Below are 19,649 nucleotides of genomic sequence, written 5' to 3' on the forward strand. Positions count from 1 at the left end.
ATACTCTGCCTGATTATATGCGAAGCAAGAACCCGGCTCGCTGATCAGTCTGTACGACATTCTTTCGCATATCCTGCAGAGCATATTTTACGTGCTGGCCTTTGGCAAGAGGGTTGCGACTGGGAGTCACGTGGACGCGACAGGTTTGACATCGCCCTCAGAAACAGCGTTTTTGCCGCCGTCGAAAATAAGCTGCGGACTGCGCTGGACGTCACCCTTACGACGTCCTGCCTGTGCGCTTCCGGTGACAGCCACAGGATATTGTGGCTCAACGTCGCAGGCGCAGTGCAAGGCTAAGAAGCCTTGCCGCGACTATTAGGACAGATAGGTAGAGCCGACAAAAGCACAGAACGCCATGGAAGCAAGGAAGAAACCTCGACTTAACAACGAAAAAAGATATTCCACATGCTCTCACCTGCCGCTGAGACTCACGAACGAGTACCGTCTATGTTGCGTTCACGCGTTCGGTAAGTTTAGCTGCACTTGGACGGTCCGAATTGCGCGTCTAGCAAACTCGATGCTCTCCGCTAAATTGCCACAAAGATCTGGGTCAACACGCCGGCGCTCCACCATGTCGCTCGCTTTCCAAATGTCCACGTTCAGGTCGCTAATCATATTTAATACTGCCTGTCGCGCCCACGCGATGAAATTGGCCGTGTACGCCGCCTCCCTTGAAATCTCATTTCGCTCGGCCGGGTGCAAGTCCGACTCCGCAGCGGCGGCAGCGGATTTCCTCTCTGTCCTATCTCGAAGTTTCACAACCGCTTCTACCCAGCTGGTCATATTCGCCGCGCCCATAACAATTTTCTGCTTCAGGGCAAGGGCCGCCGCCACAATGACAGGGTTGTTCGGGTCGACTGCGGGTGACAGGAGATCGCCCTCCTCTCCTGTTGATTCACTGAAACGGCGGGTCCAGGACGCCGCCCCGCGTCGGCCTTGGCGCAGAGAAGACCGTCCAGATGAGCTTGATGCGCTACGCGTCCCGGGTGGCTGCGCGCGCCTGAAAGACTGAATCAGTCTATTTGTGAGGCGCGGACGACTGCCCTCTTCCTCTTTGACGTGCTCGTCTCCAAGGCCTTCAGCAAAGGATAAGTGTTGCTGGAGACGTCCCTCTTCTCGGTGCGCCGGTGCCAATGCTTCTTCAGAAAACGTCACCGGACCCAGGAGCCGCCGCTCTTGCTGGTTCGCTGCCCTGAAACATTCTGCAAAATGGCCGTCGCCGATGCGGACGGCAACAGCCAAGAACAAAACTGGTCCATACCACACCGACACCATTCTGAATACGCAGGTCACGGGACGAAGAGCAGCCTCGAGTCTTCTGTCTAGGATCAGTTCGCAAGAGCCCGCTAGGTGGGTGTTAGAAAAGTATCAAGTCACCCCAAGGTCACCTGGGCTGCAGTTGCCCATATGTCGTACAACCAACACGATTAGCGATATTCTATGCACTCCCGCACTGACTATTCATCGGTCACAATATTTACGACTTCCACATCATAATGGCCGTGCTTCTGCACCACGCCGCGTCTTTGCGGACGTTCATAGGTTTCTGCGATGCACAGTCGTCCGTGAGCCTCCCGTGTGAGTTGTCTGCACGTGCCTCTGTCGGAGCACGAAATCGAATTCTTTACGGTGAAAAGACAAGACTGTCGAGACGTGACTACACGCAGACAAGCTCTGACGCCATAATGAGGCTATTGCATCGAGTGCACTGGAGGGGGGAGCCGCTTATGGGTCGGCGGCTAGCCATCGTGCTGAGGTCCTCTTACAGACAAGCCAGTTACGCCTGCCTCTTTTACGCGTCGCTGACGTATCCCCTTGTCTGACGCTCGCTCTGACCTGTCTCCATACTAGCTCTAAGGTCTTGTCTCGTGGGCACAGTGCTTCAGGACTAGATTGCATAGGCGCAAGATGCCCCGTGCAGGTAAGACCCGCACTTGATCCTGTGTCAGTCTCCTCATCGATCATTCTTCTGCACTTCAACTGACACTACACTGAGACATGTTTGGAGGCGTGCTCTGAAGGACAGCGCGGAAATGGTTGTTGATCTGCACTCTTGCCAAGAAAGAAGGCGACCGACGCGGTGATGGCGGCTGGGCGAGACTCGGCTTACGGTAGGTTGAGAGATGCCGCAGAGCCTTGCAGCTTACCTGCGCCTCCTTGACTGCCCTATACGGTACATGAAGACTTCCCGCTGAAGGGGAAAAGCGCACTCCACAGGCCTTGCTCAGAACATCCACATCAGGCAATTGGTGGATCGTGAACTCGTTAGCGTCGCAGGCGCTGGACGAGTGGGACAGTCGTCCGGCAGACGAGCTAGGATAAAGGAGTCAACGATTTTCTCACGCCGTCCTCAGTGAACCGTTGAAGGCTTCGTGGAGATGAGCGTGTACAGTAGTCGCATGCCCTTTTCAGTTGCGACTCTTCGAGAGGCATGACAGAGGACTGCCTCCCCTCTGTCACTGGCATCAACACAGCCTCAAACGGATGAACACTATGTTGCATTTCTGACAAGGAAGCAAGCGTGTCGATCCGCCTTCAGTGCGGCAGTGGACTGGCGCAGCAGGCGTAGAATGCGTTCATCCAGTTAGTAAACAGTTGCCTCTCAGGCCTATAAGAATCCCATATGTATATTCTGTACAGACTAGTGCATGTTGTGAACACAGAAGACCATCGGAAATATCTAACGGCGTGCTTTTGTAAGGCACGGTACAAGCTGTAAACACAGAACTTCCCCGCCGGGGGTGCATGCCTCTTGCTTTACTGGCATGCTCAATCTACATTCACCCTTTTACTTCGGTGTCTTAGTCGTAAACACCTTTGTGCTCCAAATAAGTACAGGCGTGGCTTTAGCGTCCTGACTAAGACATACTGAGTCACATTTCTGCATCTGTTGGTCTGTGTGACCGCCTCTCGATGCCCACAAATCGAGGAACTAAAGTTCACGCGTGGATGAAGAGAATCAGGGAGAAGCGTATCCATTGAGCCTGGCACCGCCAGCGCGCGTATATATGCTGCGGATGGCATCCACTGAACCCTAATCCCTCGCAAGCCACTTTGCGTAAGTCGATGCTTCCTCTGGAAAGAAGTTCGGGACATGGGAAGCATGAAACCATAGGCACAGAAGGCTTGAATAAAACCGCCAGAGACGACAGGAGGCGCTGATGCTGAAGTTATCTTACAGTAGCGACAACGGGCGCAACGGTACACATCGGTGCCTCGAGAAGGCGCCATCCTCCAGTACAGATGCCAGCAACGCCGGCCCTACTCTGGGCTGGTTGAAGTGTTTACAGGAACGTTGGGCCGGGCTGACGCCATTGTTTCTGAAATACCGATCAAAGCACATATTAGACAGGCTTCGCCGGGTGCGAGGCATTCCGCCGCGCAAGATGGATACAGTGAGCCTTGTGCTCTCTCCAAAAACGAGGAGACTGTTCACACCAATGCATCTGACGGTTCGTTGACTCTTTGCTGGGACTCCAGCACCTACACCGTGCGGCACACTGCTCGAGCTCTTTGGGAACCGGTAATCCGAGAAGAACGCAGACGTGCTTGGTCATATTTTTCTGTGATTCAAGCGCGTTCGAAGACGGATTGAACCTCCTCACTGACTGCATTGTAGGCAGCCATATTCTGAGCTTCAATCACAGTCTCGCGTAGAGATTGCATTGATGCTTCCGCTTGTTCTTTCAACATCTTCAAGGTCGCGTCTTGTGCCTTCTCTTTGTCAAGCGGAGACTTCTGTGCTCCCGCCACAGGAGTCGGATCGGTGTATTCGGAAGGATATGACGGCTGAACCAGTTCTTTCAGCCGTACCGGGAGACATATGTCTTCCTGGCTACCCCCGGACTGAGAATGCACGCCGAAGGCCGGCTAGCAGGCCTCGCGGGGTGCTTATCTATCTAGACACCTCGGCTGGAGTTATGTATTGCACCGGCGTCTTCCGAGATATATCACGACGCGTTTCGTTGGAACTGTGGGGCGCTAGTCAGCGGCATGAGAAACTGTGGAACATGTCTCAGAGGGTCAGAACTCAGAGATCTTTCTGCGCCTTGAAGACCGCCAGTTGCCAGCAGCGCTCCATGATCTTCTGTAGAGCCGGCGGGGATTTGGCACGCGCTAGCCGCTACGATGCTAATTATGCTAATTGCAGTAGCGCTTCTTTCCTCGCGTTGCAGAGACCTTGCATCGCAATATGCGCTTCACACCTGCTGATGATATTTTTCATCGGTTGCGAGCGAACGCGACAGCCCCGCGGCCTTTTAAACGAACGACCATGCGACCCGCCTGCACGACACACAGCTAAAGAAAACCTCTGCGTAGGTAGCCGTCGGCCGCTGTGCCGCCTCAGAAAGCTGGTGACATTGCCCGTGTTTGGTGAAGCAGGCATGTACTCGATGTGTGAGAACGAATGGCCACCACCACGAGAGGAGAAAGCTAGATTTGACGAAACAGTTCGGAACTCGAAGGGATGCCGCGCAAGAGACAGCGTGCTTTTGGCTTCGGGTTCATGCCCACACACAACTTCCATCCGCGGGCGCCGCCGCCCACGAGTTATCCTATTGTAAAGCGGTACAATGGAAGGCTGGCTCGCACGCTAATACTGTTAGCCGCCAACGTATGTCGTAACCTTTCCAATATTCCGCTCCTTGCGCAAACAATGGATCGGAAACAAGGGTTTCGAATATAGTACTCTGGCCGGATGGCAACCAGTTTTCAGGGCGTGCGAGCTTGCAGAGAGAAGCAAGACGTCTCGACGCACCGGGACGTGGCGTCTGACTATGAGGAGCTATTGACAAGACGCAAACGCACCTTCTGGAGACCATCAAATGTTTCATTGCTGGGTTCGCTACGAGCATTCTATGGAAAGGGACGCGCAAATGCTGAGCAATTTTAGGGAGGTACAATACAGCTAGATGGCTGGCAGCCCCGTTCCGCCTGAGACGTATAGTGTACATCAGTACGCCCTGGGGGGCATCATGAATTTAACTCTGTTATACGATAATCGTAACAAAGGTAATGTTCTCGTTCACAGAGATCTTCACATGTCTGGCATTCAGGAGAGGTGCGGATTCAAAATGTCTACGGACTCCAATGGCTCATGCCATGAAGTATTGAAATGCTGAAGAGAAAAGATTTTCTCTTCAGCATTCCGCCTTTAACACGCTGCGACAGCGGCAGTGTTTGTGCCAGCGTCAGGTGTAAAGCCCTGTATGACGCTGTACCGATAGTTGCTGCTGGACTCGACGAATCGTTTCATGACCGAATGTGATAGTTGCTGAGAGAGCTGGAAGAAGTTCTGGACTGACCGCGTTATAGAGTACCAATTGATTGGCGTTGTGCATTTCTTCAGCGAGATATGTAATCATCGCCTCAGCCTTCTCTCGTGACCATCGAATGAAATCTGCAATACGCTCTGAATCCGTTTGGATCTGGGAACGTTCTGATTCAGTCAGGGCCCTTTGGTTACTGCGTATCACCCGAGCATGCCCCTCCTCTACCATAAGGGCAATCGCGTCACTGTAGTCCCGCAGCTGCTCTGCATCAAACCGGATTGCCTGAATAAACATTTCAGCTTTTCGATTTGCTGCGTACGGCACTTTTTTCGGGGGTAGCGGCGGTGGCCCTTCTGTTTCACTAGCTGCCGCACTGAGTGCCCCTGACCCTTGGGTAGCTGCGTCGGTAGGCGGTTGCTCCAGCGCTTCTTCAGATCCTTCAAGCGCAGCTGGAAGACTTGAACGGCGGGAGGATGCACGCGCTCGACGTCTAAGAGACGGTGACAGCCGTCGAAGAAAGTTTTGCGGTTTCGGCAGTGTTCGACTGGGTTGACGTTTCCGCCCGAATATTCCAGCGAGTCGCTGTTTCCAAGAGCGTTGGCGGCCGCTCCCCTCCTCGCCCATATCGTCGCCTGACGTTTCAGCAAACGAAACGTGCGTATAAGGATCATGTCGCTTCGGGTCGTACAACTCTGCAGCAAAATGTTGAGGATCTCTGACTGGATCACCAGCTGCTTCCGTAGCCTCAAAATAACTCAGAGCAGGGCTCACCACGGCGAGATGGGAGACTAGAACACTCAAGGTGACACCGAGGTACCAACACGATGCCGCCATTGCTGAAGTCTCTCAACGCAGAAGGAGGCCTCGCGCGCGAGGGATTGATGTTGCTCGACGCTCCAGATCTGTACACTTGGCGGGAGGTGGGCAGTGCCTTCCTGCTTTAGCGTATCACATGTCTTTTTCCACAACGAACAAGTCAGCAGGATTGACGAAACAGATGATCTCGAGTAACACCCGGCTGACGCACGAATCGCGACAGTCCAACAAGCACAAGGACGACGCAGAGAACAGGATGGCAAAATTGGTTCCTTTCTGCAAAGTAGGGCAGGGTTTCCCTACCTGGGTTCATCCCACTAGGACCGTGATCCGGCGAGAAAGCTGCCAGGTGGGCCGCTCTAGCTGTTTTGGCTGCACGGCCGTCCCAGCCTGAGGCCGCTGTGCCTGCACCGCCAGAGGCGTCTATCTAGCGGCCGGTAGTGCGTATCACCAGGAAATGGTGGCGACGCTCGTTACAGTAATGCCACGTATGAAGACTCGTCTGAACCCTTGTGCGCGAGAACGGCTTCATTGGAAGCTCCTCTATAGGCAACGCGTCTTTACTAGCGGCGAGCATGACTACAGATATAGTGAATACCCCGTCGCGCGATGAGCCAGTTTCACAGAGATTCCTCATTCACTCGACAAGACACCTCGTCTCCAGAACCTCCGGCTGGTATTAAAACGAGTCTTCTGCTAGTCGGATCCCTTACAGAAGCACCGCGTACACATCCCGCTAGACGACAAACCGTTTCATTGAGTTCAGAAGTTCGTACCCACCGTGCTTCTCAGTCAGCACGCTCCGTGAATGCCACATGCCACTCATAGTCCGGTCGTCGACTGCACTACGGCGCGGCATCCTGAATGGATCACACGTTATGTTTGGGGGCAGGAGCGCAGCACTGGGCGTGAGCACAACTGTATTCACGCTCCACACAGGGAGGCTTTGCTGTTTACTAATCGCGGTCGCTTGTGGAGCAACAGACAAATTATAGACTGCATCGGCCGGGCCTCTCTTGCTGAGGCAAACTGCACCTTCCGTGAATCACTTCTCCCTCTCTTCACTCTGCGTCAGTCCAAAGCCAGACCTCCAGCGGGCCCTGTCCAGCTACTGCAGGCCCCGCTGCTAGCGCCTTTTTAGCGCGGCGTTGACTGAAATCTCTCCTGACCTCGAAAAATGGCCCGCCACCGGAGATAGCAGAGGTGTTGCCCTTCACGCCGTGCAAGTGTTTTTTCTACACGTGACGTGCTGTGGGTTGTGGAGTGGGAGGCAGCGTGAGTCTTGCGTTGTGTTGCGCGACACTGCTTCGCCGCCCAGTGTATTTCGCGGAGAGCAAGGTCCATTTCCTCGTGAACGCCGTCCCGCCGCAGCAGCGCTATCCCGCGCTGACCCTCAGCCCTTCATCTTCCACACGCGGGCACCAAGGCGATCAGCCGGCAGGTTCACCAGAGCCCGGTTACTTGGAGCTGTGACCCGCCGTTCGTTTAGCCTACAGGCTGCGTCTGCAGGGACGCGTAATTCGGTTTCGACAACATAACTGCCCCGGAGCTGCTCTCAAGCGGAAGGTAACTCGCCTGGGTCCAACTGGCCGCGCGAGAGGGTTTGTCTTGCTCGCGTCCCTCAAGCTCGCGAGTTTTCGCTCGGCGAAGTGCAGCCCTATAAACACACACTAGACGACTCCAGCTTTTGGGTTTCGTGCCTTCCCAGCGTCGCGGTCGCGGCTACTCCGCGGACAGGCCCTCTCGAACTGCCGAACTGGTCAGCAGATGAAGAGGAAACAAGACACAGGCGCACTCGGCGGAAATGCTTGCACAGAAGCTTTCCACCGCGTCTGCCGACTACGCACACCCGCGCCCTCCGGGTTGGTAGTATCTTGCCCCGTTGACAGAACGCGCACACTTCGGCGCGGCCGACCGCTTCAAAGAAAGGCCTAACTCTATCTACTTACCCAGAGGTGTTTCTTGCGCGGCTAGAGGCGTGCTTTCCCTCCGAATTTCTTGGCCTCTCTCCACGTTTCTTCCGGCAACTCGTCTTTCACTTTCCTCGTCTCAGTGCCCCGCCCCCCTCCCGTCCCTGCGGCGTCGGCTGTCCTGCTTTGGTGGACGCGCGTATCTCGAAGAAGAGGAAAGATGCAGGCAAGGGAAAGATTCTCGAGCGCGCATTCAGAGTTACATCCGAATTTCCTTCGAAGCGAGCGTCGTTCGCGGGGGTTTGCGCACTAACTGACTCAGCTGCATTCGTGGTTGACGATGGAGTGCGCGCTCGCCACCAAGACAAGCACGACTTTTCTTTTGTGTTTTTCGCCGAAGAAAGCCGGACACACGCAAGCCTCTCGGTCTCTTGGACCGGCTAACGTGGTCTTTTCTCTTCGCGGGCTCTTTCTTGTCCGCGGGCCTTTTTCGTTCCGCGATTCCAAGTCCGCCAACCCCCTGGCTCCGGGCGGCGGGACGCATCCACGGCGCGTGCGCAGCACCGACGAGTTAAACCCTCGAGACCTCCGCTGTGAAATCAGCTGGCCGAAGCGGGAAGAAAATGGAAGATACCGGCCCGGCTCAGGCGGGCGCCAACGCCTTGCGTCTCCTCTCCTCTGAAACCTCCTCCGCGGCTGCCTCCGCGCCGCGTGCTCGCGGCAGCACGTCGTCAGAGCCCGGATGCCCGCCCGTGGAGGTTGCTCGCGAGGACTCGACGCTTGCTTGCGGCTCGCCCTCGGCTTCAGCGTCGCCTCCGGGGGCTTCACGGCCGTCTCCTGAGGCTTCAGCCCCTGAAGACGAAGAGGCGGGCAAGAAGGTCGAAGCGCTGCGCCTCCTCCGGGAGCTCTTCTCCCCCTCGCAGACGTCCTCGCTGGACGCCCTTCTTTCTGAGGCGTCCTTCACCTCTTCCTGCTCCCGCACGTCGTCTGTGCCCTCGCCCGCGAGTTTGCCAGCGGCGGAGACAGGCGGACATGGCGCCTCTACTTCCCTCGCCGCCCGGCTAGGGGCGTACATGGTCAGCGCCCTCGCCAGGTACAGAGAGATCTTGCGACGCGAACAAGACGGCTGCCCTGTCGACCCTGACGAAGAGGAGGAGGTTCAGGCTGCTCTTGGCACCCTTCTGAAAGCGACCGGCGCAGAGCCCAACAGGCCCGAAACCGACCGCCCCGAGCTCCTCGCACCATTCAGACCCAAGTACGCCGGGCGCAGACTTCTGCAGAAGACTGCGCAGGACCTTTACAAAGTCTATCGGAGAGAAAGGCAACGCGAGGAAGAACAACGCAGCCAAAGTGAGAGAAACCCTCGCGATGTCGGTTGTCTCCGACAGAACGGAACGGGGGGGGGGTGGGGGGGAGGTCCGGGGTAATTGCGGAGGTGGGGGTTTGCGGCTTATGCGCGATAGCTGAACATGAGGCGCTTGTGCCAGGATTCAGTTTGCGCTCTGAAGCCTCCGCTATGAACGCATCAGTTCCAGCCCCTTCCCGATGTTGCCGTTCCATTTGCTCTCGCACGGGACACACACAGATTGCTTCTGAGTCCTCTGTCCGCGACGCGGTTGAGCAGCTGCTCGGCGCTTGCCAAGGTAGCTTGTTGCTCGCTTTTCTCAGGGAATCTGTGCGCCCTTTCCAGCGGCACTGCGTGCCTTCCGCTGCTTCTGCGCAAGTTCGCTGCGATTTCCCTTCTGCACCTCTCTCGCATGACTCTCGCACGGTTTCGGTGTGCTGTTTCTTCTTTCTCAGGCGGCGCCCAGACGCCCTCGGGTTTCCCGGCCTCGGACTGCGCGCTGCTTTGCCTCGCGCATCTATACGGAATGTTGGGTCAGAACTACATCAACACGGAGGAGACGCAGGAAGGAGAGAGGCGTCTGCGCAAGTGCGTGGAAGTCCTGATGAAAGTCCCGCCGCCTCCGTTCGCGGCCGCTTTGTCCCCCCTCGACTGGAGCCTCCTCTTGCTATTCTCGCCAAGTGCCCTGCGCCTGCGAGTTGCTGTGGCGCTTCTCGACCTCGCTGGACTCTACTGCCGCTGGCAGCGAACTCGCGACGCCCGCGCGTGCTTCTGGAGGGGGGCGGCTCTCCTGTCGCTCGCTGAAACAGAGCTCGACGCACGGCTCCAGGCCCTCGGCGGAGCCGAAGCCGAGGCACGGAGTTGCGCACGCGAAGGCGCCCACGATGACGCGCGAGCGACTGTCCGCCTCCTCCTCGTGACGACGACTTCCCTGCGCTTCCTCCAGCGCTGCGTCTCGGCGCAGCTGAGGCTCCTGCCGCTGGAGGAAGACCCCAAGGGCGTTCCCGAGCCGCAGACGTGCCTCCGCGCGACAGCTCCACTAGAGGCCGCGCGAGAAACGTGCGTAGCGCTCAGCGAGCTGCTGGAGAAGCGCAGCGGCCTCCTCGAACGCGCGCGGCGCAGAGAGGCGCGGGAGAGGCAGGAGGCACCCAGTCCCACTGGTGCGGCGGCGGGCGCTGGCGCCGCGCCTGGGGATGCGCCGAGCGCGCTTAGACCCGCGGCCGCTTCGGCTGACGCTCTTGTGGGGACTGCGGGTGGTGTGCGGCCGCCCAGCGCGTCTGACCCCTCTGCTTCGAGACGGAGCGGGGCGGCGACGGCGACCCCCAACTTGGTCCTTGCGTTCTTCGCCTTTTCGCCCTTCGTAGTCGACACAAAGGAGATCGTGAGAAACCTGCTGTCCCTCGCCTCGTTCTTCGGGTTCTCCTCCGCCGCGGCCGGCGCGTCAGTGGCGGGCACGCAGGCCCCGCCCTCCGCGGAAAGCGGCCTTCTGAACCTCTTCTCGGCTGAGTACGTGCTGCTCACGGCTGAGGTCCTGTTGGAGGACGAGCGCGCGCGGGCGGCGGAGCTCAGGGGCCTTCGCGAGGAGAGGAGGCGAAGGCGGAAGGCCAACGCCGCGCGCGAAGCGCAGAAGCGCGAGTCAGGCAACTGGTCCGCGGACGCTGGCCTCCCGCAGAACCCAGCCGCCACAGAAGAGGGCGGAGACTGCGAAAGCGACGATGATGCATGCGACAGCGAAGAGGCTGACCGCGAAGGCGGCGAGATCGTCGCCCGCATCTGCAGGCCAGACTCGCGGACGCTGGACGAGCTTCTCGCGGAAGTCCACCGAGACAAGGGCCTGCTCTACGCGCACCGTCTCCGGGCCTCGAGAGACGTGCTCTCCGACCCCGCGGGGTGCCTCGCCCCTCTCGTCAGGAGACACGAAGGTACAGCGACGGAGACGCCGGGCTGCAGCGCGGCGAACCGCGCCGAAGACGCCGAGATGGCGTCCGAGGTGCACAGCGCACGCGACGATTCCCACCGTTTTGTTGATCTAATAAACAAACAGGTAAGGGGAAAGACAGGACACATGGAAGAAGTGCGCGTGGAGCCTCAACACCGGCGCGTGCGCACCCGTGCGCCGTCCCTCGCGTGGCCTTCCTCGCGCCGCCGGTTTTTCGAGCTGTCATTTTCTCTCCCCTGTGCGTGAGTCTCAGGCTCTCGCTCGGCGCCCAGCCTCCTCGCTTCTGTCTGCTTTGCAGTCTTCCTGGCTCTTCCGCTGTGCAGCAGCGCCTCTTCTGAAAAGCCCCGCGTGTCTCAGGATGAGCAGCCTAGCCGCGTCGGGCGCTTTCATCCGTGCCTCAACAACTCAGCTCCGTATCTAGCAACGTCTGCTGCCCTGCACGCCTACGCCGCGAGCCGCCCCTCCCGCGCCCGCGGCCCCCCCGGGCCCCGCAGGTCCCCCGGGCCTCCTCTGGCCCCTGGGGCCTGGCTCGTCGCCGCTTCGGCTTTGCATCCTTCGCTCTCGCACGCGTCTCGGGCGTTCGGTGGACAGTCTATGATCTTAGCTATGGGTTGCATTTCTATTCTAGGTTCCTTAGTATGGGCACACCATATGGTGACAGTCGGTCTAGAGGTAGATTCCCGAGCTTATTTCTCTGCTACGACTATTATGACTGCAATTCCTCTCCGCTGCCAGGACTGCCACTTCCCGCCAGCCCTCCTCAACGTGCAGGACTGCCTTGCGCTGCTCTCGCTGCCTGAGGCTCTGCTCGCCGCTCGCCTCGCGGAGACTGACGCGCCGACCCTCTCGGCGGCCGGCGATGAAAGCCGAGCAGGGACGCGCGCCGCTCCGCCGCACTCCGCAGTTACAGGCCCAGAGGCGCCTCGCCCTGCGTCGTCTTTTGCTGAGGTCTCCGCGGCGACGGCGTCTTCAGCGCCGAGCGACTTCTCTTTGCGCGCCCTGGAGGCGAGCAGACTGCTGCCTGGAGGTGAATCGCAGGCGAAGACGACACAAGAAGGCGGCGCCACAGAATCTCCGAGCAAGGAGGAAGTGACGCTGTGGAGGCCGAACGCAGAAGAGCGAGGAGACGCGCGGTAAGACGAAAGATGAGGAATCAGCAAGGGTTTGTCGTTTTTTGGCTCGCTTCTTCATCAGACGGAGGCCTTTTGCAGTCTCGCGCACACGATGCACTTTTGTAGCTTTCAGTGTTTCGGGCTTAGCTCCCCCTTTCTCTTTCTGCTGCCGACTCCTCTCCCGGCTGCGCCCAGCCACCGCATCCCGGTTTACCTTTCGTCACACTTCGCGACTCCTCCACGTTTCGGTTTTTTGCAGCCTCGTTCGCTTGACCGACGTCCTCTACGTGCGCTGCGGAGTGCACTTCCCGACCATGCATCAGCAGGTGTGCAGTGTTCAGGCAGACAAAGCATTTAAAGTTCTTTTAGAGACTTGGCAGAACAGCAAGAAAAGGCACGCAAACCTGCAGTCCACTGATTTATCTATCTACCTATCATCTGTCGGTCTACATCTCTCTGTATCTATCTATATCTATCTATCCGTATCTATCTGTGAATAGATAGACATATTGCCCGTATACATGCGTTGTTTTCTTGCATGCGGAACCATGCATCCATATCTACATGCAATACTTTTTTGTCTTTCACTTTCAGCGTCTGGCGCATCTGTGCCGAGGCACGCGTAGCGGTGCTCAGAAATTCGTCGCTGCATGCGGCTTGGCCTGTCTCCTCAGGTCGCGAAGAAGATGCAAGCGATGAACCGCGAATTCTTGACGGCAATGGGCGACCTGCAACACCTTCACTCCTCCCTCCTGCCCTACAAGTGAGGCGACCTGCCCAACCCCACTGTCCTCTCCCGTGTCGGCTTTATTCGACACTCTGCAGATCCCCGCGCTAGCAGAGGACGCCTGCGTCTTGTTACGCACTATCCGGCTGCCTTGAAGGCGTGGGAAATGCAAAAGCCACCACGAGGGGCTTTAGAGCTCTCTGCATCTGCTTCCGCGCGTGGTGCAATACAGGCGACCTCCGGCGGCGCTGCGCAGCAGCCTCCCGACTTGCCTGCCGCTTTGTAGATCTCAGCGGCGGTGAAAGGCTGTTTTCTCTCTTCGCCGCGTCGTCGCGGCCGCCTGCGCTCCTTTGCCGTGTGAGGTCGTTGCCGCTGGTTGCCTCCATAGCCCGGCTGCTGAGCCTGTCTTGTTTCCCCTTTGCGCAACTGTTTTTGCCCTTCCATCGCGGCTGTGCGTCGCGCGTGCGGCTCCCTTCGCTTCAGAGACTTCATCGCTCGGCATCTCATGGCGCTCGCGCTCTGCGACGACTTCGCCGCGCCGCGGAGTCTCTTCACGATGGCGCGCCATGAGGCACAGGAGGCTCTGAAGGTGCGCAGGCGCCCGTAGGGTTTGTGGAAATCGACGTTTCCACAAACCCTAAACCCTAAGCCTGCTGAAGCTGAAAGACAGATGGAGGCGCAGGGAGAAGAAAGACGGCGTGTGGAGCACGCAGAGAAGAAAGCAGAGAAGAAGAGAGCGCGTGAAAAGCGGCCCAAACGAAGAAATGCGAGAACAGGAGATGCAGCAAGAGGCCGGAGGGGATTAAAAAAACGTTGAACAGAAAGCTCTGCAGGAGGACAAACGCAGCAAACAGGGTCACAGGAGGAAGGAGAGACCAAAGAGGAGAACTGAGGACGGCGAGGAAAGACGCCTGGACGATAGAAAGACGATAGATGAGGCGTTTGCAGAAAACTGCGATGAGTTTTCCTTGACTGGAGAAAAAGACCGGCAGCAGTCACAAGAGAGTGAAGCGAAATCAAAGCGGTGCACGCGTGCCTTGACTCCGGCGCGAACACAGAATTCGATTATCTTGGAGTTCGTTTTTTTTCAGACCTTCGTCCTTGATGGCTGGGCTAGCGAGCACACTCGGCTGATTATCCACGAAGCTGCTCTCTACAAGTACGTCTTGCCTTCTCTTTTTCTCTTCTCTGTCTCTGTTCCTGTGCCTGTCGGCCCCATTTTCTGTCTCCCTCCCATTTTCGCAGTCCTTTTTGTATTTTTTACAACTTCACACGTTTATCCGTTTGTCTTTTCTGCGATAGGAGACGAGCACCTGTATGTAGAGACAGCAAAATGCTTCGTACCCCCCCGTGTTTCCTTCCTCTTGTCTTCGCAGAAGGATTCGCTTCCCTCCTCGCTAAAGGCGGAGCCGTACTGCCGCAGCTGCGGCCGCGTCGTATGCGGAGAGTCGCGCATTTCGATGCCCTGATTTCGCTCCTCGCGCGAATTTTATTTCCCTTCGATTTCGGTTTCCTGTCTTTTTTCTACAGGGAGCTGATCTTCTTCGAGGACGACCTCCAGCGCTCCTCAGCGATGCTTTCTCGACGCGCGAAACTCCTCTCCTCTCTCGTCACGGAGTTGAATCCGCAGCACTATTTAGACCTCGTGTACGTTAGACGGGTTTCATTCCTCTGCGCTTTTCCGCCTGTTTGGCTCTTTCAGCCTCTCTTTTCCATGGCGCGAGGAATGTGCGAGTCTTTTTCTTTCGACACCGTTTCTGTCCACGCCCCCCGAAAAAACGAAGACGCTCCTGAGGAGATGCAGCACGCGCATCCGGTGCCTCGTACGCTACGCATAGCTGCTGAGCGACTTTCGCAAAGAGAAAAAAACAAGTTCGCTCTCTTTTCTTTCTGCTTCGATGTCTGCGTGTGTGGTTGCCTGTCTCCGCTTCGGCCGCGGGTCACCTGTGAGCGCCGCGACCGCAGTTGTCCCACCTCCGCGCACGGCTCTAGAAAATTGAAAAAAAATGACGAAAAACACAAAAACTCGCCAGAGCTTGCGTGGGGGAATTCGCTGTCTTTCTCAGGAGGCAAATGCAGTTCGAGCTCGGCGACGTCTACAAAGACCTCTACGAGCTGAAGTGGACGGGCCGCATGAACAAAGGCGACTCGCTGGACGGTAAGCGAAGGAAAAGAAGTAACAATTTCTCACGAGTCGAGCGGCGCGAGCGAAAAGCTGGTGCGAGACAAGACGACGGAGCTGCACAACGGCGCCGAAAGCACAGCATCTCCGCAGCCGATGGTGTGCCTCATGTAGACAGGAGCGCCCGCATGCCACACAAGAGCTTCTGCTTGGGTCTCTCTCGCGCAGACCTCGTTGAACTCGATCCGGACATGGTGCAGAAGGAAGAAATCGAACGTAAGTCTCGCAAGAGAGCCAAAAGCTGGAGCACAAGCTCACGGTCGCGCCTTCGAGCACTAAGCCCTTTCCTCTCTTCACGTCAGGGTTCAGGGTCTGTTTCGTGCGCATGATCACGTTTACTCCGATGTCTCCGCGGCTACGTGTGAGGCGCCTGCTTGTGCATGCATCTGGCTGGCCGTTTGGGTCTGTCTTCGGCGATGGCGAGCAGGCCTCAATTGTTTTCGTTTTCACTCGTTGCGCCCTGTCGATCGCCTTCCTGCGCTCTCCACGAGTCTCTGCACACAAACTCGGGGTCTCTCCTCTTCTTTGCGTACACGGGGGGAGAGGGGGGGGTCTCTTGTCCTCCAGCCGAAAAACTCCTTGGAGTGTAGGTGTTCTGCAAGTTCCCTCGCACCTACGCAGGCTAAGTCCACACATCGAGTTCTATTCTCCTCCCTTCTTCAGGCATGAAGAAGAGCATAAAACTGCATGCCTACGCCGAGCGCAGCATCGCGTGCTTCACCAGCTTCATCGACTCGTTTCGCAAGGTGCAGCAGGAGAGATGGGGACAAACGGCTCGCTTGGGGGAGAGGAATGCATCGATCTGAAACAACGCCTTCGTTTCACGGCGCAGAACGATGCAAAAACATCGTCGCACCCACCTCTCCCCAACCCCGGCCACGTTCGATTTTTACGATTTTTCTGTCTGTTTTAGAAACGGTTCCTCTCGCGGCTAGCGCGCCGTCTCCGCCGAGGAGCGCGTCTTGTCTCTCTTCTCATCTGATTGCCGCCTTTTCTTCGCTCTGCCTCTCCTGCGCCCTTTCTTCTTCTCCCCTCCTTCCTGCTTTGTTGCGTTCTGTTCTTTCCGCTGCTTCCGCGTCCTCTCGCTGTTTTCTTTAGTTCCTTCTCGCGTCAGCAGTTCGGGGTTTTCTCTCCTCGGCTCGATTTCTTTTGCTTTTCTCGGGGCTAAGGCGATGTCTCGGTGAGTTTACGACTTTCGCTCGCTGCGCGTTTGCTCTTCAGACTGCGCCACGCTCTGCGCGCAGCAAAGCGCAGGAGGCGGAGCCTGAGCCCGACATCCCCTCTGAAGTTCTGCCTGTCTATCTCGGCGCCCGCATTAGCCGCGCGAAGATGCTGACGCGCGCGGGACGAAACAAGGACGAGATGATTCAGGCAATGGCTCAAGCTCTCAAGGTGCGCGAACAACCAAACATCCGTGGGAGTTCCTTCTTTTCCCACATCTCGGATGAAGAGGGAGGAGGGTTTAGGAGACACCTTCTGTGGCTCGCGCCGCGCTGGAGCCGCTTGTGGACAAGCAGCGGAGAGCGGCAGCGAGCAGCTTGGTTTACCTGCAGCTGAGAATTCGCTTCGATGCGTGGCGTCCGCGAGGAGTTCGCGGTTGCTCGTTTAGAAAGTGAATCCTTCTTCCCTGTCGCGTCCGGCAGCGCCCAGGCATCGCTTTTTTCGCCGCTTGTGTCCGCGTATCGTCTCCTGTGCGGCGTGGGACTCGGGTTTCCTATCTGAAAGCTGTGTCTCTTTCTTCCGTGTGCTGACAGGAATACGAATGGCTCAAGCAGTTCCTCTCCAAGCAGCGCCCCGAGGGACGCTCGAATCCGTTCCTCCTGCATCAACTGGAGCTCGTAAGACTCAGCCAAGTCCTCAATTTCTCATTTCTCCAGTGCAGAGTTCTTTCCTTTCGTTTCCTTCTCTTCGAGTGTCTCTCCTTCCCGGCTCCGTCCTCTCGTCGGTTCACTTGCCTCCTTGGCTCCCTCTCTCTACGCTGCTTCTTCCCCGTGAGCGTTTTTTGTTGTCACCACCCCAAACCCTCTCCTTTGCTCCTTCCGCATGACATCCGTCGCTGCTCCTTGCGTCGTTTGCCGGTTTCCTTTTTCTCTCCACTCTGTCGACTGCGCCTCTGTCTTCGTCACCTCACGGTAGTCGCTGGCACTCTCTGTGCATTTGCTCTCAGTGCGAGCAGACGCTGCAGCTGCTGCCCCTGCGCATCTCCAAGCTCGCCGCTCTCGGCCGCTGAGCTGCTGCACTCCGCTTCAAAGTTCGATTCGACTCTGCGAGCGAGTTCTGAAGTGTAACCGGTCGGCACCTTCGAATCCTGCCGTCTTTTCACCCGGCGGGGGCGGAGGGAGGCGTCGCTGAGGTCCTTTCGCGAGGGCAGACGGTTCAGGATCTAGTCGACGCCGAGACTGAAGCAGCGTGCTGATGTATACCCCTCAAACCAGTACACTCATCCGCGGACATTGCATCTCTATTCACACATGCGGATACTCGTGCGGCTTGATTTAACCCTTCTTCTCAAGCTCATCCATTTCTGAACCCTGAGTAACCTAGGACGAGACGAACGAAACATGCGGAACATGCACGTGCGACAAATATACATATACACGCATTAAAATAGACATACATATACATATATATGAGAGACTTCTCATGAACCGTAGACTTCACGCGTCCACGCGTAGGAATCGGCTCGGGCCGGTATATATATGCATATATATCTGAACTTTATACCCTATATATATACATATATATATATATATATATATATATGCATACATATACCTGCCCGAGTCGCCTCCTATGCATGGACGCGTGAAGTCTACGGTTCATGGAAAGTCTCAAAGAGAAGCAAGGAGCATCTATGGAAAGCCGCCGGAGGAAGAGCTGAGTCGCCTCCTGGCGAACGAATAGAAGCCATGCGCCTCGGGTGCAGCATGACGCGCCGTGAAAAAACTTTCTGCAGACAAATGGCGACTAGGCTGACTAGACCTGGTCTCCGTTCCCTCGGGTTCCTTTTACTTGTCACGTTCACGTTTGCGACGTGTCTTCAAAGCCCCCCTAAAAGGAGAGAACTCTTCGTTTCCGCTCTTCTCGCCTCTGTCGCTGTCTCAACCTTCTGTAAGCGTATCGGCGTGTCTCCCCGCGGTCGGAGTGGAGCCCTCTGTCTCGGCATCTAAAAACCTTCCACGCAGGCTCGACCGAGGCCTCTCGGCAGCGCATCAAACTCGTGGGTGACGAGGGCGCCTACGGACAGCGTCTAAAACTCTAATACTTTACTGTCTCAGCAGTCGAGCCCACATCGCCATGGAGAGAAGGAAACTCGGAAACAGCTCGATCTCGTGAGCTACCCCGCTGGAGCTTTAAGGTTCAGGCGACGGCGTCGAGGCGGGCGCTAAGTCCCTTCGGATCGCAGCGAGGCCGTGCATCTTTTGTCTCACATTAGAAGGGGCTACCACCTAAAAGGAGCTCCAGAGAGACTCCGAGTGAGAGCGTTTTGGTGTACGTAAATCCGATGTGTTCATCGGCTTTTCACGCCGCCTCGGACGCCTCAAGCAGACAACTCGTCTCAGCCCTGGTGACTTTCCTGTTTGAGGCGTTTCCCTCTGTCGGCGACTTGCGCGCGCCAAGAAGAGGGGAGGGAAGGCGGCTCGGAGGTGCGACTCAGAGTTCTCATTCCCGTTACTGCATCTCTTTCTGCGATTTTCACTCGCTTTTCTGTTTTTGGCTGCTGTCGGGACAAGATCGTGTCTGACTTAGTAGCCGAGGCGGCTGTCTGTTTTTAAAGTGGGTTCACAATCTTTCCTCTCACACGTCAGCTCACGACGTGCGCGTCGTGAGTTTTCGCCGCGAGCGCGGCGGCTCGACAGCGTCTCCTCTGCGGTCTACGGACTCTCAGATTCACAGTAGCCAGGTCAACAGTTGGTAGACCCACGAACTGATAGAAAGAGGCACAGGAAAGGGGGCAGATGTAGAGAGAAAACTCCGGCAAACAGACGTGAGTGCATTCAGTGGAGGCATCCAACACAGACGTTTGAGCCAGTATGCCGTGGACGCCACGTTGGCATGAACCAGAGTTCACTCACGAATGCAATCGAGAAAAAAGACAAACAGAGGCCTGGAAGGTCGAAACAAGCCCAGAGCTTCGGAGAAAAGTACCTCGTGTGGCTGAGCACAGGCAGCCTAGTCGAGACAGCGCCGGCGTTGCGCGCGTGGAGACAGAGGTGGTTGCAGCGACATTGAGACCGACTTTGTTTTTTCTCCCGCTGAACCACAGACGAAACCGAGCGCCTTGATGGAAGATAGAGCGAGGTCTTCCGTCTCTGCAGCTGCAGGCATGAAAGAAATATTAAGG

At 57.0% G+C, this 19,649-nt stretch overlaps 2 protein-coding genes across 2 annotated transcripts; one reads left to right on the forward strand and one right to left on the reverse strand.

Moving 5' to 3' along the window:
* Nucleotides 1-456: 456 nt before the first annotated feature.
* Nucleotides 457-1,275, reverse strand: BESB_064660 (uncharacterized protein; the record flags this gene model as incomplete). The annotated part of the gene is made up of 1 exon (XM_029364861.1): nucleotides 457-1,275. The coding sequence occupies one exon, from the start codon at nucleotides 1,273-1,275 to the stop codon at nucleotides 457-459; it is 819 nt and encodes a 272-aa protein (XP_029218444.1).
* Nucleotides 1,276-8,622: 7,347 nt separating this feature from the next.
* Nucleotides 8,623-17,534, forward strand: BESB_064670 (uncharacterized protein; the record flags this gene model as incomplete). The annotated part of the gene is made up of 15 exons (XM_029364862.1): nucleotides 8,623-9,349; nucleotides 9,800-11,455; nucleotides 11,537-11,955; nucleotides 12,019-12,416; nucleotides 12,655-12,721; nucleotides 13,070-13,158; nucleotides 13,606-13,711; nucleotides 14,214-14,281; nucleotides 14,653-14,769; nucleotides 15,189-15,280; nucleotides 15,473-15,520; nucleotides 15,968-16,050; nucleotides 16,526-16,696; nucleotides 17,059-17,142; nucleotides 17,472-17,534. The coding sequence occupies 15 exons, from the start codon at nucleotides 8,623-8,625 to the stop codon at nucleotides 17,532-17,534; spliced, it is 4,188 nt and encodes a 1,395-aa protein (XP_029218445.1).
* Nucleotides 17,535-19,649: the final 2,115 nt, after the last annotated feature.

Source organism: Besnoitia besnoiti, chromosome VI (genome assembly GCF_002563875.1).
Source record: "Besnoitia besnoiti strain Bb-Ger1 chromosome VI, whole genome shotgun sequence".
NCBI lineage: Eukaryota > Apicomplexa > Conoidasida > Eucoccidiorida > Sarcocystidae > Besnoitia > Besnoitia besnoiti.